The sequence below is a fragment of the Erpetoichthys calabaricus genome, chromosome 16 (assembly GCF_900747795.2).
Source record: "Erpetoichthys calabaricus chromosome 16, fErpCal1.3, whole genome shotgun sequence".
NCBI classification, from domain to species: Eukaryota; Metazoa; Chordata; class Cladistia; order Polypteriformes; family Polypteridae; genus Erpetoichthys; species Erpetoichthys calabaricus.
In genome coordinates, this window is record NC_041409.2 from 97,573,206 (window position 1) to 97,589,315 (window position 16,110).

Sequence of the window (16,110 nt, forward strand, 5' to 3'; positions counted from 1 at the left end):
GGTATCACTGTGTGGTCACGTGGGCACAATACACGGTGTGCTCCGTGGTGACTCTCTCAGGTGGGCGTTAGCATATCGTAATCTCTTGGACCAATAGCGTGAGTTTTCCACATTCGACTTAAACGACCGACATTATAAAATACCGGGAATTATACAATAAAATCAAGGCCCGACTTATCTGTGGGAGAACTTAAGCACGAGTACATACGGTAAGTAATAAGTATGTAATAAGCATGTGAACTCATATACTGGCTCATGGAACATAAAACAAGGTGACATTTGTCATAAATAAGTGTTTTATGTTAATTTATGTATGAAACTATTACGTTCATACTTTTTTTTTTAAGTTTTTTTGAAAAATCTTCAGCCCTAAAAAAGTTAAACTGTTTAAAGACTTTTTTCTTTGTCATAGGCCAAAAGTTCTTACTGTGTTTCCTCTCTCCCCTGTGATATTATTTTGTACTCCATAACCCTTTGCCCCATTATTTATTTATTTATTTTTGGGCCACTGCAGGCCATACGCCTGCAGCTAGAGTTTGGGGGCCAGGCTGATTCGAAGTGGTGAGGCCTACACTTTACGTTCCATCGTGGCTGTTGTTTTTCAGTCCTGCCCTCCTACTTGAGATTTATCAGCAGGCAGATCGCAATAGCGGTGACCACTGGGTGGCAGTATTGGTGAGACAGATTTGTATTAACCCTTAAACCACCATAACTGGCTATAGTCGGTCGCCAGTGCAATTTGCCAGCACGCCAGAGATGATCAGTCCGTGCCGTATATTTGTTGAGCAGCCCCCTCATGAACACTGGTGCCCCCTAGCCAATCAGCATCACTGTCCCTGGGATTGAGCCGCTGCACTAGACTGGCCTGCCAGCATCAGTGTTTACCTCTGTGTGCTCACGTGCAGCTCATTCAAGTGCAGTTGGCTCAGTGATTTACTGAAATTCATCAATGGCGTCAGTCACACCTTGTACTTATCATAATAAATTGTTGCAGTAGTTTTTTTATAGATTTAATAGTTCATTGGCAGTGTGTAAAATGATCAGCATTGCTAGTAATTGTGATGTTCTTCCCATGAAAAAAATATGTGATCCATTAAAATTTCACTTTTTCTTGGTGAATTGTGATGTTTCCTTAAAAAAAATACAGCAAAAAAGTATTAGGCGTCCGGGGGTGCATTAACCCCCCCCCTCCCCCCAAGTATGTGGCGATTTAAGGGTTAAAACAGAGATGTGCACACTGACACCTAGTGGCAGGGTGGGTTGTGAGAGCCTCAGAAGCCCACTTGCTCATTTGAGTGTGCGGACCTCCATTTAGCTCGAGCTCAGGGTCAGCCTGTCTGTGTGAGGATGTGAAATGGAGAGAGAGAGAGAGATGGGCACTGAGCAGCTGCCATGCAGGGTCGAGGAGTCGTCATCGTCCACAGCTATGGGTTGTCCTTCCGTCTTCGTCCAGTAGGCGGTGACACGTTGTGTTGGCATGAAGATGATGGGACTTTGTTGCCTGCATGAGTTTGTGTATCCTTGTAGGAAGTGAGAGTTTTAATCGTCTGCTTCTGTTCTTGTTGCAGGCGCAGATTTCCATGACCTCCACTGGACAGATCCTTGAACCGCATTTTCAAGAAGCCGAGGACAGTCCACCTGAGAAGATACCACTGCTGTCCGCTTGCTCCGACGACGACCATCTTACCACCGAAGAGCTCGCCCGGATCATGGCGCTTCCCTCACAGGTGAGCTGCTCCTCCTCCATCCCAGCTAATAGTGAAAGGATCAGGAGACAGTCGAGGCCAAAATTGTAGTGGGAAACCATGGGGAGATGATGTGTGTCAGGATTAAAAATGCAGACCAGCGTCATAACTACTGTGGATGGCGGAGCCGGTGAGTAAGAATCCATAGAACTAAAAATATTTGGGGTGCCAACCGGACCACCCCATTTAGTGCAGAACAGAAATAAGCATGCGGTGGCACTTAATATATGCCACTTTAGCCTCAATGGCCTGAATGGGTCAGCGTCGGGATGCTCGTGTATTCGGGACGAAGTTTCGTCAACTGAGACGCCGTCCTCCCACAAGCTGTCAGTTTGATTCTGTCCAGACCTTAAAGGGGCGTGGTTTACTTGTCAGGGGGCGTGGCTGGGTTGCCCTCCATGGGCGGTTTCTCTGGGCTAGGGAAGAGAAAAGAGAAGATACGGTGAGCTTTGGCGCCCTCTCCTGTCCCAGGGTGTTATTCCATACCTGATGATTCTCTGGCGCCCTCATGTGGCACTACATTGTAATGCAATGCATATGCATGTGGCACATTTCATTTTGCTGTGGTTTTATTGTGTCATAATTTAAAACAGATTACTTTCTTTTTACTATGGCATGCAATTTATGTGTCCTAATTGCACTTTCACTCATGTCCACAGATTGCTTGTCGTAGCTTAAAAGCAAAGCAAACATTTCAATTAGCAGCTGCTCCGAATTTATTACATTTCGATCAAAGACCTCGCATTACTTGTGACAAATGACCAATCAGTGTCAAGAGGCGGGGCTGGGGGCGTCAACTGTTGGGCTTTGCGATGTATTAAAATGTATTATAAGTTCACTTTGTCATTTTAGAACATCACCAAATTACAATACCTGTCTGGGGGGCAGCTGGGGGGATCTGGGAGATGGAGAAGCCAGAATGAGTGCAGAGAGTTCAAAAGCTCAACAAATGAAACAAAGACATTTTTCTAAAAGGTTTGAAGAGTTTAGGGATCCATGTAGTCGGATGGGGAAGCAGAACCCCTGGATGACCCCTTTTTTCCCTTTGTGTCAAGATTGGCGGGTCGTGACCTCTGAGGACACGCCCACCCCAGGACGGTGCTAGCAATGGGAACCAACAATAGAAGCATCAAAATGGCGACAAAACCGCTGGCCAAATCAAAATAAAATGAAACCGAAGGGGATAAAGCCCACCCAAAATAGATACCAAAAATAGGAGACCCTGACACCCTGCCGACTTCATGGGGCTGCATGAGCAGGCGGCGTGTGACATGTGTGTCTGATTTGAGCATCTGATGCTGCTCTTGGGAGTGCCATCGTGCCCAATTGGGGTCCTGGCAATATCAGGTGTCAGGTCTCACCCAGGGTCTGGGGTCCAAATTCATACTTGATGTCTCTTTTGTTAATTTTTTGATTTTTTGGATTTATGTCTATGTCCATCACTCTTTATTTTTGGCTTTGTCTGTGTTATATTCCTCGTGTTTTGTGGGTGGTCCCCCAAGAGGCGGGGATGCCTGCCAATCACCGCCGGGCACTGCCCTCTCTGCTATAAATCCGGAGGGTCTGAATGTGCTTGGGAGTTGGTGAGCTATTTGTATTTTTGCTGTGCCTTTGCTATACTTTTAGAATTTTGATCTTCCTGCTCTGCGTTTGACTACATTTCTGGATTTCTGGATTGGGACTTTACTTCATTGGTTCGTCTTTGTGTTTTTGTGCAGTTCCTTTGTTTCTTGTGCTTCACGGAGGTTCATTGTTATTGCAGAGCATTTTTTGGGAATGAATTTTTAATTGTATAAAAATTCGGTACTTGCCCTTATTACTAGCCAGGGGTTTGATGGTGACATCCCCCTCTAGTGGGCATTTTTCGGAAGTACATTTGGAACTTGTTAGGACTTATGTGGTGTGGGACTTTAAGGTCCAGCTGGCACAACTGCAGTTGCAAAATGGGCTCCCAGAATTGCAAATCTTCATTGGCCAGGTCTCCATCAAGAGGTCTCACTTTAGCCAGTGAACTCTTAGGTAAGCCCCGCCTATTTCTAAATGGTAGAAGGTCACGATGACTCCTCCCCCTCATATATGATTGGACAAGAGTGACTGTCCTTTACATCTCAAGCGTTCTGATCAAACTCTCACACTGCCTGGTCTACTGTGGCCATCTGAGTGAAGTAAATGACTGAGCCGCCATATAACTCCTTGTTCATGGCACACCTTGAACCCTTAAACTGCTGAGTCCTAACACTGACCTAAGAGAAATGAAAGGCAAAGGAAGGTCCATGAGGAGACTGAGCAGCACTCCAACAAAAGTGACTGTCACTCACATCCTCCTGTGTCTTGGACACGATGTTAGCGCTGGTCCTGGGGGTCGTGTGATGGGTGCAGCAGCACACTCAGTTAGTGCAAGTCCCAACCTCCTCCTCCTCCATCTGCTGGTGCTCCATGTTTGAGCGGAGTGCTCATTATAACAGTGATGCCTTTGGCAGCATTGCCATCTGCTGGTGGTGAAGGTTACTGCATTAGATGTAATTAGTCCCGCTCTAGAAACTGTCACAATTACAGGTTACATTATGACAGGCGACTGTTTTTATGCTCATGCGCCTCTTTATTCAGACGCTGTCTTCATCGTGAGCCACAACTCACTGCACTTGTTGTTCAGGACCCATCAGTGATCAGGTGGCATGTAACCATAGTAACCACATTTAAACATGTATGTCCTGGGATGGTCATGCGGTGGTCTCTAGTGTTGGGAGGGTCCCATGCCACCCCATAGATGGTCTCATTCCACTTCTGTTCAATTGTCCTCAATGTAAGAAGGTCACAATCTCTACCACAGCTCTTAGCATCAGGGGCTCCCATTTCATTGCATCCCACAGTCCTTAGCGTGAGGTGGTATGCTTTTTTTTCCAATAGATAGATAGATATATACTTTATTAATCCCAAGGGGAAATTCACAAAGCACCTAATGTATGTCTGTCTTATTCCATCCCATAGTTCTCACCATAAGAAGGTCCTAATTTATATGTCTTCTATATAAACGTCTACGCGTGTAAGTGTGTGTGTCTGTCTGTCCGGCCCGGAAATGAAAGACTACAGCATGACGCTCACAGAAAGCAACTCTGTCACCAAAGTGAAACCGGCAAGAAAAGAGAGAAGCTCGCTTAGCCGCCGATACACAAGCAAGGAGATTGATTGATTGAAGTACCAGAATCCATGGCTTCTAGGAGTCCAAGAGTTTTACAGCACAGGCTTATACAGCTAGTAATTTATATACACTGCCTGGCCAAAAAAAAAGTCGCCACCAAAAAAAAAGGTCACACACTCCAATATTTGATTGGACCGCCTTTAGCTTTGATTACGGTACACATTCGCTGTGGCATTGTTTCGATAAGCTTCTGCAATGTCACAAGATTTAGTTCCATCCAGTGTTGCATTAATTTTTCACCAAGATCTTGCATTGATGATGGTAGAGTCTGACCGCTGCACAAAGTCTTCTCCAGCACATCCCAAAGATTCTCAATGGGGTTAAGGTCTGGGCTCTGTGGTGGCCAATCCATGTGTTACAATGATGTCTCATGCTCCCTGAACCACTCTTTCACAATTTGAGCCCGATGAATCCTGGCATTGTCATCTTGGAATATGCCCGTGCCATCAGGGAAGAAAAAATCCATTGATGGAATAACCTGGTCATTCAGTATATTCAGGTAAGTCAGCTGACCTCATTCTTGGAGCACATACTGTTGCTGAACCTAGACCTGACCAACTGCAGCAACCCCAGATCATAGCACTGCCCCCACAGGCTTGTACAGTAGGCACTAGGCATGATGGGTGCACCACTTCATCTGCCTCTCTTCTTACCCTGATGCGCCCATCACTCTGGAACAGGGTAAATCTGGACTCGTCAGACCACACGACCTTCTTCCATTGCTCCAGAGTCCAATCTTTATGCTCCCTAGCAAACTGAAGCCTTTTTTCCCGGTTTGCCTCACTGATTAGTGGTTTTCTTACGGCTACACGGCTGTTCAGTCCCAATCCCTTGAGTTCCCTTCGCATTGTGCGTGTGGAAATGCTCTTACTTTCACTATTAAACATAGACCCGAGTTCTAATGTTGTTTTTCTTCGATTTGATTTCACCAAACGTTTAAGTGATCGTCGATCACGATCATTCAGGATTTTTTTCCGGCCACATTTCTTCCTCGAAGACGATGGGTCCCCACTATCCTTCCAGTTTTTAATAATAATAATAATAATTCTTTGCATTTATATAGCGCTTTTCTCATTACTCAAAGCGCTCAGCAATTGCAGGTTAAGGGCCTTGCTGAAGGGCCCAACAGAGCAGAGTACCTTTTGGCATTTACGGGATTCGAACCGGCAACCTTCCGATTGCCAGGGCAGATCCCTAGCCTCAGAGCCACCACTCCGTCATTTTTAATAATGCGTTGGACAGTTCTTAACCCAATTTTAGTAGTTTCTGCAATCTCCTTAGATGTTTTCTCTGCTTGATGCATGCCAATGATTTGACCCTTCTCAAATTCTGATCCATCATCTGTCCCCCCTGAATTTACGGGGATGACATTCACTGACGCACACATTAAACAGCAAACGGAACGATGGAAACAAAACACACTCAGTACAAACATTGAAAACACTTACTATGTAGCCCCGCTACAACCCTAACCTCCTTGGCTTGTAATCCCCTCATTTGATGTTGTTGTTGGATTCTTGAGATCTCCAAGTGTTTTTTGATTGTCCAATATGGACAACTCCATTAACTCTTCATAACGAGATCTTTGGTGCATGCCGTAATAAAACATACGAGTAGTGTTGGCCAAGTCCGTATCATTCATCTCTGTTGACTCCATAGCTCTCCCCTGGACTTTCTCTGGTGCTGCTATGTCTCTTTTTGTAATATGGAGACCAAACCTGCATAGAGTTCTCCAGGTGAGTCCCCACTAGTGTGCTGTAAGCCTTCCCCAAAGCCTTCCTCATTTGACTGCGTTGTTGGTTTCTTGTGATCTCGCGGTGTTGATCTTTGCCTCATTTACAGTATTTATCTGACTGTCCATTTTGGACAACCCCATTGAGTCTTTTCCTACCAAAGACTTCATAACGAGTCCTTTGGTCCTTCAGCTGGCCGAGTCACTCACTTCTATGGAGTCTCTGGCGCCATCGTGTGGCACGTTCTGTCATTTTTCTCTTTTCTTTTCCCCTTCAGGTTTCCTATTCTGAGCTCATCCACATTACAGGAGTTCCTGCCTCAACCCACGTGAAGTCGGGCAGAAGACCCCCAGAGTCACAAGTATCATTTCTTGGAACGTGGACCCCCAAAGTCAAGTAAGTCTGAATTGGAAATGACGCGGTGGCCTAGTAATCATTTTTAGTGCACGTAACGTGACGAGCCAATGACTTTCTTTCTTTGTAATCAAATCTTTATTGAAAAGAATTGAAAGTATAACACGATACCGGTGGGCAATGCCATGAGACAAAGGACCACCTGGGAGAGTGACAGAGGCAGGAAAGTGACAAGGGGGGTCAAAACCTTTATGAGGGGCTGATCAGCTGATATTTTCCATTTCCATCAGATGCATGGCAGGCGTGAGGAGACGGGAGGGCACACGGATGCTCCTTCCACCTGGCATTCAGATTTCTTTCCGCCGAGGGAGTAAATCGCAGCACAGGTGTAGCCCACACCTTCGTCCAAAGGGGCTTGAAGACCTCCTTTATCCATAACACTGAATACAGCAGACCAGGCATCCCCATTAGCTCTCAGGTCAAATCCCTCCAGCGTTTCCAGGCTCTGCCCTCCTAGAGGGGCACCTCAGTGAGCCCCCCTGAATATTTTATACAGCACCTTTGTCACTGAGTGTGTAGTCTGACCATCCGATGTCTCATTCATGGGGCACTGAGTCAAAATGGAGGTGCACCAAGGTCACCATAGTGCAGCCACGAACGCCTTGTAGCGCATTGGCACTGCACAGCTAACGACGGGCCGCCATGAGGCAGCAAGGAAGTCATCAAAAATGGACGGTCGACTCCAAAGCAAATTTCAGATGGGGGTGCGAGAAAAGGCACAGCATGCTTTAAATCCTCGTCCCCTCACTGTATGAATGAGGGGACATGCGGTGGGTCTCTTCCCACATCCTAAAGACACGTGTATGAAAATGGCTGCCAACTGCGCCAATCACCCAGTCCAGAGCTGGGCCTATCAGCCGTCTCCACCTACCCCACGATGGTCAAACTGGGCTCAGAAAATAATGGAAGGAAGGATTTTCTTTTTTTTATTTTATTTGGAGAAGACAACATTCCACAGCATCAAGTCAAACTTAACAAACTAGAATTTTCATTTTTTACAACAACAACAACATTTATTTCAATGGTATATTTTCATACAAACGATGGAGCTCAAAGTAGTAAGAAGATACATGCAAAGACAAACAAATTAAAATTAGATAAGAAAAACAATGCAAAAGCGTACACACACACACACCAATAAGGCACCCTTACATAAGACAGATAGATAATTACGAAAAAGAGAAGCTGAGTTGAATAGAATTGTTTCTTTTAAAACTGCTTCTGTTCTTTTCTTGTTGCTCAGTTTCTTTAACAATTTCATAGCAACAAAAAAAGAAAGGAAAGTGACAGGCAGGACAAAAGTCTTTTCTATTGACTGACGCTGCCCCCTAGTGGACAAGATGTCACATCGTAAATAACAGGGCCACCAAAGGGGTTTTGTGCAATCGCAAAAATGAAGGCACCGCATGTGGGGGCCCGTGAAGCGTCTTCTGGTCAAGTTGAATAAAAATAAAATGAGGTTTGAGTCACTTCACCCGCCAGCCTTCACAGTCTTCGAAGAGGAACCTTATAGTGCCTTCAAATTGGACGAGATTAGGTATACAGGGTGGTCCAGATCTAATTATGCAAGTATGCAGTTTTCATTACGCTGTAACTTATTAAGTTTATCCATCCATCCATTATCCAACCCGCTATATCCTAACTACAGGGTCACGGGGGTCTGCTGGAGCCAATCCCAGCCAACACAGGGCACAAGGCAGGAAACAAACCCCGGACAGGGCGCCAGCCCACTGCAGACTTATTAAGTTTATTACATAGAAAATTCACAAAAAAATATTTTTGTTGCCGATAGATGGCAGCACCTGCCCTGCATTCGTTCATTGCAAGATATTTCGAACAATTATTTTGTCTTGCATTGTTTTCTTGCATTACAAGTTGCATAGTTAGATCTGGACCACCCTACACTTTATTTGTCTCCAAGGGGAAATTAAAATGTTGCAGAATCTCAAGAGAAAAAAAAATATATATGTATATAAGGCAAAGGCGCTATATAGGCGTCGACCCGACAAAGACTGAGAGCAGAGGCACGTATAAAAATGAAACAAAGGATTTTATTTTGTCTTCCCCGTGTCCCACAGGCCTTACACAGTCCCAAAAACACCAAAAGAAAAACACCCCCAAAACACACTCCTCTTCTTTCTCCTCCACTAATCCCAGACAGATTTGTCGTCCTCGTCCTCGTCCCGAGTCGTAGCGCCTCTTGAGTTACAAACCCCCCACCCCTAAGGGTCTATTGGACGGGGACGGGTGGTGTTGCGAATTCTGGAGCGCGCGCGCCCGCGCCCCTTACCTTTTATCAACGGCGCCCTTCAGGTGAATAGACTGACAGAAAAATGGGAAAATGGATTGATGTTGTGACCCACAAACCCTCATCATGGTCACGGGGAGCGCATACTCATTGATACCGAGCTAGTGAAGATTCTCCTGTTAACGGTAAATGCACACCCCGAATAAAATTTGCAGAAGAACATGGAAGTAGCACACAGGAAAAGAGCGCGATAAGTGAAACACAAACTAATTCAAACAAAAGTCCGCGCGCAGAAATAACGCTACAAAGCCCGAAATGCGCACAGCGGAGTCCACACATCTCCAGATAAACATTTCTTCTAAAATACCCGTGGAAGTACTCTAAGTGTGCCCTGGCATGTACTGACACACCAAACCGTCCAGAATTGGTTGCCCCTTTTAGCCCGGTGCTCTAAAACTCCTCCACCCCCCACCCCCCACCCAAGAGAAGGGGGCTCCACAGAAATCTGCACGTGTGAACTGGTGGCATTTTCATTAATGACCTCCCGTTGTCTTGTAAACCGAAAATGTACGACTTTGTTAACACTGGTTGATGTCTTTTTCTGTCCAGGTCCAAGGAGTATAAAACCATCCATCATCTTTGCACCGCTTCTCCTCCTAACCTGCTGCCTGTGCCTTTCCAGTTCGCCTCACGCATTCAACACGCGTCAAACCACAAACTGGCGGCTGACGGCGTCCTCCAGCAGATGGCAGCAGAGAGCTTCTTGAAGACGCCCGTTGATCTGAGCAGGTGCGCCTTTGTGAATTCTCCGAGCTGAGTGTGAGGGTCACACGGCGGTCCCGTTGTCGGTAGGAGAGCGTGACACGTGTGTTCCTTTTAATCCGTCGGTAAATGTGTCTCCTGTGTCGATTATTGAAGAAAGGGGCTTTATTATTACAAAGTGGCACATTCAAGACATAAAAAGGTGGGTAGGGGAAACAACAAATACAGCGGAGCCGAGCGGTCTGCCTTGTCAAGGGGGCTCTCCACTTCTCTACTTTTTTGGACCTCCTGCTTACTTTTTCTACTCTTCTGCCCTTTCTTTGTCCTCTCCTCCTCTAGCCAGGTGAGCTCTCACCAGCACCATTGCTGCTGACTCTAAGCTCCCTTACATAGATATATAGATATTAATTTTAGTATAGTCGGCATGATAGATAGATAGATAGATAGATAGATAGATAGCTAGATAGATAGATAGATAGATAGATAGATAGATAGATAGATAGATAGATAGGAAAGGCACTATATGAGAGATGGATAGATATGAAAGTCACTATATAAAAGAAAGATTGATGGATGAAAGGCACTATATAAAACATAGATGGATAGATGTGAAAGGCATTATATGATTCATAGACAGATATGAAAGGCACTATATAGTAGACAGATCGATATGAAAGGCACTATATAATAGATAGGTAATGTGGTGGATGGGTAGAGAGTGGCCCCCGGTGAGAACCCGACAGACTCAACTTCCAACCCTTCCTTAAAGGACCAGGCCAGTGTCGGTTACCTGCCCCATTTAGGAGCCCACAGGAGGCCATCTTTAGATTACTGGGCCTCTCTACTGCCCCCTATCTATCTGGGTCGGTCCACTCCATTCATTCTCTCCCCTAACAGTTTGTGCCCCTGAAGCGATTCGCTCCCGTATGGACTGCACAGTTAGGGCATCACAGCCCCCTTGTTGATGGTGTCCTGAGCCCACCAGAACTTCTTACAGCCTGCCCTGCATCCTCTCACTGTCTATACCAATGCCCCTTGTGATGCCTCTGTGTCCACACTCATGGGCACCAACCTTCACGTAACTCAACAGAGCCAATGTGGCCTGTCGTTTCTCGTCAGCACAGGGAACTCGTCAAGCTAAACTCCGCCGAGCGATCGCCTCTTCTCTTTACGTTTTCATCCCCTCAGTCTGTCTTGCCTTTCTCTCCCTTAGCACTAAGCCACCTCCATTTCATTTTTTTATTTTCTCACTTCTCCACAATTAGCTAAACACAAGCGGTCAGAGGCATTCACGTGCGCCACACATCACTGGGGTTTAAAACCATTATGCAACGTTAATAAATAGAACAAAAGATCACAGAAAAGTCAGTTGATGATCAAAGAAAAGCACGAAAAATAAGAGGAGAGCTCGCCACCCAGCTGGTGCATCCAATGAACCACAGGGGACTGCAGCCTTAATAGGGGAGAGGGCGGTGCCTAGCGGTGATTGGCAGGTGGCCCCGCCCCTTGGTGGCACACCCACTTAACACGAGGAGACACAGCAGAAGCCACACAGACATAAAGGAACTAAATAACCCACAATGTTAACATAAAAAAACGAAACAAACTGACGTCAAGTGAGCCGTCTGAACTTCAGCCAGCCAGCCCTTTCCTCAGACGTTGCACTTCTCTTTTTCTTTCTCGTTCTCTTTTGTTTGTCTTTCTTTTCTCTTCCACAGCACTAACCCACCTTCTGTTTTTTAATTCTATGGCAACCCCAGCTGATGCTCGTTTATTACGCCGTTTCTCCGCCATTAACTGAACCCAAGCGATCGCAGGCATTCGTGTGTGCTCTGTGTGTCGGAAGTTAAGCCATCGGGCTGAGCTTAAAAACCATTCAAACCAATAAAAAATGAATGAAATAAAAGACCCCCTGGACTTGTCTTACCGCCCCTCCTTTACACTCGGCGGCTACGGCACTGGACTGTAAAGTGCAAGGCTGTCTGTTCGATCCTGTCTGTGCCCCACTTCACATGTAGACGTAATACGCTGTAACCGTGAGCCTCTAAAGCACCTTGAGAGAGAGTGTTTAGAAACTAAAGGCGCTATATACAATACCGATGAGCTAGTCGTACAGTATAACTTTTCTTACTTTTATTTCACTTGTTAAATCGTCAGCTTTAAAGAACTGTGTTGAAATTCAGCCATTCAAAGCACAAAATCTCATTGCAGTGACCTGGAGTTTCCCAGCAGTTCTTCACTTTGGCCACTAGATGTCACTAAACGCCACCCTACTAATGCATGGCTGCCTTTTCCTTTTGGGTTTCTTCTCTTATTTTGTAGACTCCTGGAGGATGGAGTTCCTGCCACAGACGTGTATGGAATTGGGAAGGAGGACGGCATGAGGGTCCTGCCGCAGCCTTCCAGGAGTAGCCTGGCCGAGTGGCAGCGCATCGCCGAGTACTACGTAGAGAGGCCGCGGGTGCTGCTGACGGGACAACGGGTAGGTGGCATGTGATTTCTGTTCGCTTCGTCCAGACACGTGGCATGGCTGTCTGTGGGTCCCTGGCTTAACGTGTCTCCATCACCCGTGGGCTTTGCACTCACAGCCCATTTATACATTTTGGGTGTATGGAGTGGCTCAGTTGTTCATGTCCTAACTCTGCCAGCCTCCCTTCACTTTTTCTCTTTGGTATGCTGGAGCCCATCCACATGCATGACTGGAGTCAATCTGCAGGGGGCGCCAAGCACAGTTAGTAAGTTACGTTTTTCTCTTCACTTCCCAAGCGAGGACTACAGGAGAAAGCAAGAGCAGGATCCGGATATGTCCGATACTACCTGGCAGCAATTGAAAACCAAACCAAGTCCTCCGTGGTGCCCAAAAAGTGCCACTCACGTCACATCTGGAGACCAATTCCTATTGTTGACCATTGATGTTTGATAGGACTAATGATGAGTTTGCCGTCTCACTCTGCCTGCTGTTGGCTGCTTCGTTATGTTCTCATCCATGGCATTGTGGGCACTGGTGCTGGTGCCAGTCTCTTACTCTGCAGAGCTTAAGTGCCCTTCTTCCATAGACATTTGATCTTCCTTTTTCCAGACTAAAGCCATTCTTCTTTTCTTCCCACAGGTTTCCATGTATCTGAACGAATCCAGAATGTTTTGGAAGCCAGCGCCGGCCAAGTTTGCCTTCACGCCATCTTACATCCAAGAAAAAATGTTCCCCAAGTTCCAGGTAGGGGGGCTCCATTTGTTCTGAGCAAGTCTGTTGCTGTCTGTCAGGGACTGAGTGGCACCAGGGGCCTGGTGGCCCTGCGGTTGCTGCCCACTCATCTTCCGGCCTCGATGTTATATAGCGCCTTTTCTATCCCTCAAATCTTAGAGAGGCTGGGAAGGCACAAGTGATAAAAAAGAAGGGTCACCTGCTGAGTCCCTCACTGCAGGCACTGCAGTCCTAGTGGTCCGCTAATGACCCTCATCAGCCTGAGTGACTAGAGGCCCCCTGAATGGGCCTGGCAGGGCTAGGAAAATATGGCAGTAATAGCAGCTGAGAGCATCTCAAGTAGGTGACAATGGGCTTGAAGGCCTAGCCATGGGTGTCAGGGTGCCTATGCTGGTCAGGGGGCACACTGTGAGGGAGCGGGGGTCAGGAGAGACTGCTGAGATGGTGCTGGCATCAGAAAAGGGTGCACCGCCTGTTGGCAGGCGGATATCCTTGAGTTGGTGGGAAATGGCAAAGAGTTAAACAGTGGTGAGCCAGGGAAGTGGGCACTGGGATGGTGCCAGTCAAGCTGCCATCACATCCTACATAGTGAACACAAAGCACCATCTACAACTGCTGGCACTACTCAAGTCCTCCCCACTCGGGTTTGGATGGGTGAATGTGCCCACCGTCTGTTCAAATGGGTGCGTCTTCTGCTCCTTCATTGCCTTTGTGTCACTTTGTGCCCATTGGAAGCATCCTTGTGATGTCATTTATGCTAGACCAGGTGGATGGGCACTGAGGTTATTAAAGTCATGTGAATGGTGCGGTGTGCCAGATGGGACCTCCTGCCCCCCCTCCGGCCTCCTTTTAATTTGAAGGATTTGCGAATTGCAGATTAGAGTTGAAATTGAGTTTGTGCAGCTGACAAAGGAATAGAAAAAGAAATTTAATAAGCTGAAGAAAACGGAGAGCGGAGAGACTGGCGTGACGTCACCACTCAAGGACTTTCAGGGGTGGACGCTGACGTCTTTTGCCGATCTTCACAGGCACTCAAGTGTGACGTGGCAGAGGAATGGAGACACGGTGACCTGCCAGAAGCAGATGAGGCCGAGCGGGATGCCTGGGACGCCGAAGCGAGAGATGCCAGGGTCAGTGAGCAACCTGCAGGGGGCACCACGTGGGCTTGACTGGAAGACTTACATTTGAAGTGTGTGGGTGTGTGGGTGTGTGTGTGTGTGTGTGTATGCATATGTGTGGGGACCTGGCTCCTCAATCCTTAGATAGAAGGTGAGTATGTGTGTATGCCAGCAGGTGCCCGTTTGGGCATGAGTGAGTGAGCTGGCACATGTGCTTGTTGGTCTGTGGGAATACCTGTGCATCACACTGGAAGACTTACATTTGAAGTGTGTGGGTGTGTGTGTGTGTATGCATATGTGTGGGGACCTGGCTCCTCAATCCTTAGATAGAAGGTGAGTATGTGTGTGTGCCAGCAGGTGCCCGTTTGGGCGTGAGTGAGTGAGCTGGCACATGTGCTTGTTGGTCTGCGGGAATACTTGTGCACCACATTGGAAGACTCGTGTTTGAGTGTGTGTGTTTGGGGGCACTTACACTTATCTGTGTGTGTGATTGGGTGTGTCAGCGCATGTTTACAGGGCTGTGAACCTCATTAGATGACTGTTGTGTGAGTGTGTGTGTCCATAAAGCTGTGCAGCACAATGACACGTGTGTGTGTGTGTGTGTGTGTGTGTGTGTGTGTGTGAGTACACACGTAACTATGTAGCTCCACAGTGCTGGGCACCTCACAGGATCATCGGTGTGAATGTGGGGTGCCAAAGAGTGCATTAGTGTGTGTGAGCCCACATTGACATGAGTGTGTGTGTGTGTGTGTCTTAAGTATCGCTATGTGCTTTTATGTGTGTTTTATGTTTTATTGTTGTTATTGTTAATTGTGAGTTATTATTTATAGTAAGGGAGATCATTTTGTCATGCAGTGAAGTCTTCCATGTTAACAAAATGGCGTGAGATCTTCCCAACGCCTCACAAAGCCCAAGCCAGGATATTTGCTCTCCTTCCCAGATGAAGGACACCTTAACCCACCAGGCCACCAAATTCTACCTGCAGCCCCCACCCCCCCAAAAAATGGGAAACTGACAACAAAAAAAAAGTCCCACAAGAGAAGGGATGACCGTAAACCCCTGGCTTGTGTTATAAAGGGCCAGCAAAGAAATTGAAGATTTATTGATCAAAAGTACAAAAGTCGAAAAACATACAGGGAAATGCACCAATAAGCAAAAAGAGACAAAAGGGTTTGCCCAAAGAGACAATCCGTGGCAAACGAGTCCAATAACCTTCAGCTAGAACTTACAGTAAGTTACTGTACCAACTAGTGCTGGTCCCTTGAGGTGAAGGTTGTCTTCTTAGAGAGTCAGGGCTCGAGGGGGCTGTCAAAGCCCATGGCAGCACTCCTTGGGTGATTTTGGGCGATACAAGAAATAAATTGTGTTGTATAAACCGCCACTGCCCTCCGCCCTGCATATCTAGGGGGTCCCCCACAGTCCCTGACGGTTCATTTTGAATGCGCTAGGAAGTTCTGGCAAGTTCTTCTTCTTGTTCTTGCTTTCCTTTTATGAATTTCTGGATTGTTGTTCGTCTTTTGATTTATTTTTGGGGCCATTCTCTCGATTTGTGTTTTGGGGGGGCTTTGCTTGGATTGCCTCGTGTTTTAGGCAGCTCCATTTTGCCACGCTGCCCTTCGGAGTTTCATCGTATCACAGAGCGTCTTCTGCGGAAATAAAGACTTTCTATTTTTACGAAGTTCCTGTGTT

At 46.7% G+C, this 16,110-nt stretch overlaps 1 protein-coding gene across 1 annotated transcript in view; it reads left to right on the forward strand.

Moving 5' to 3' along the window:
• ttc6 (tetratricopeptide repeat domain 6) overlaps nucleotides 1-16,110 on the forward strand; it is a 66,897-nt gene that overhangs the window by 12,244 nt on the left and 38,543 nt on the right. The window contains exons 5-10 of the mRNA XM_028821427.2: nucleotides 1,569-1,727; nucleotides 6,955-7,073; nucleotides 9,949-10,128; nucleotides 12,424-12,583; nucleotides 13,211-13,315; nucleotides 14,332-14,433. Of these exons, the coding sequence (XP_028677260.2) occupies nucleotides 1,569-1,727; nucleotides 6,955-7,073; nucleotides 9,949-10,128; nucleotides 12,424-12,583; nucleotides 13,211-13,315; nucleotides 14,332-14,433 (825 nt within the window). The remainder of the gene's footprint in view (nucleotides 1-1,568; nucleotides 1,728-6,954; nucleotides 7,074-9,948; nucleotides 10,129-12,423; nucleotides 12,584-13,210; nucleotides 13,316-14,331; nucleotides 14,434-16,110) is intronic.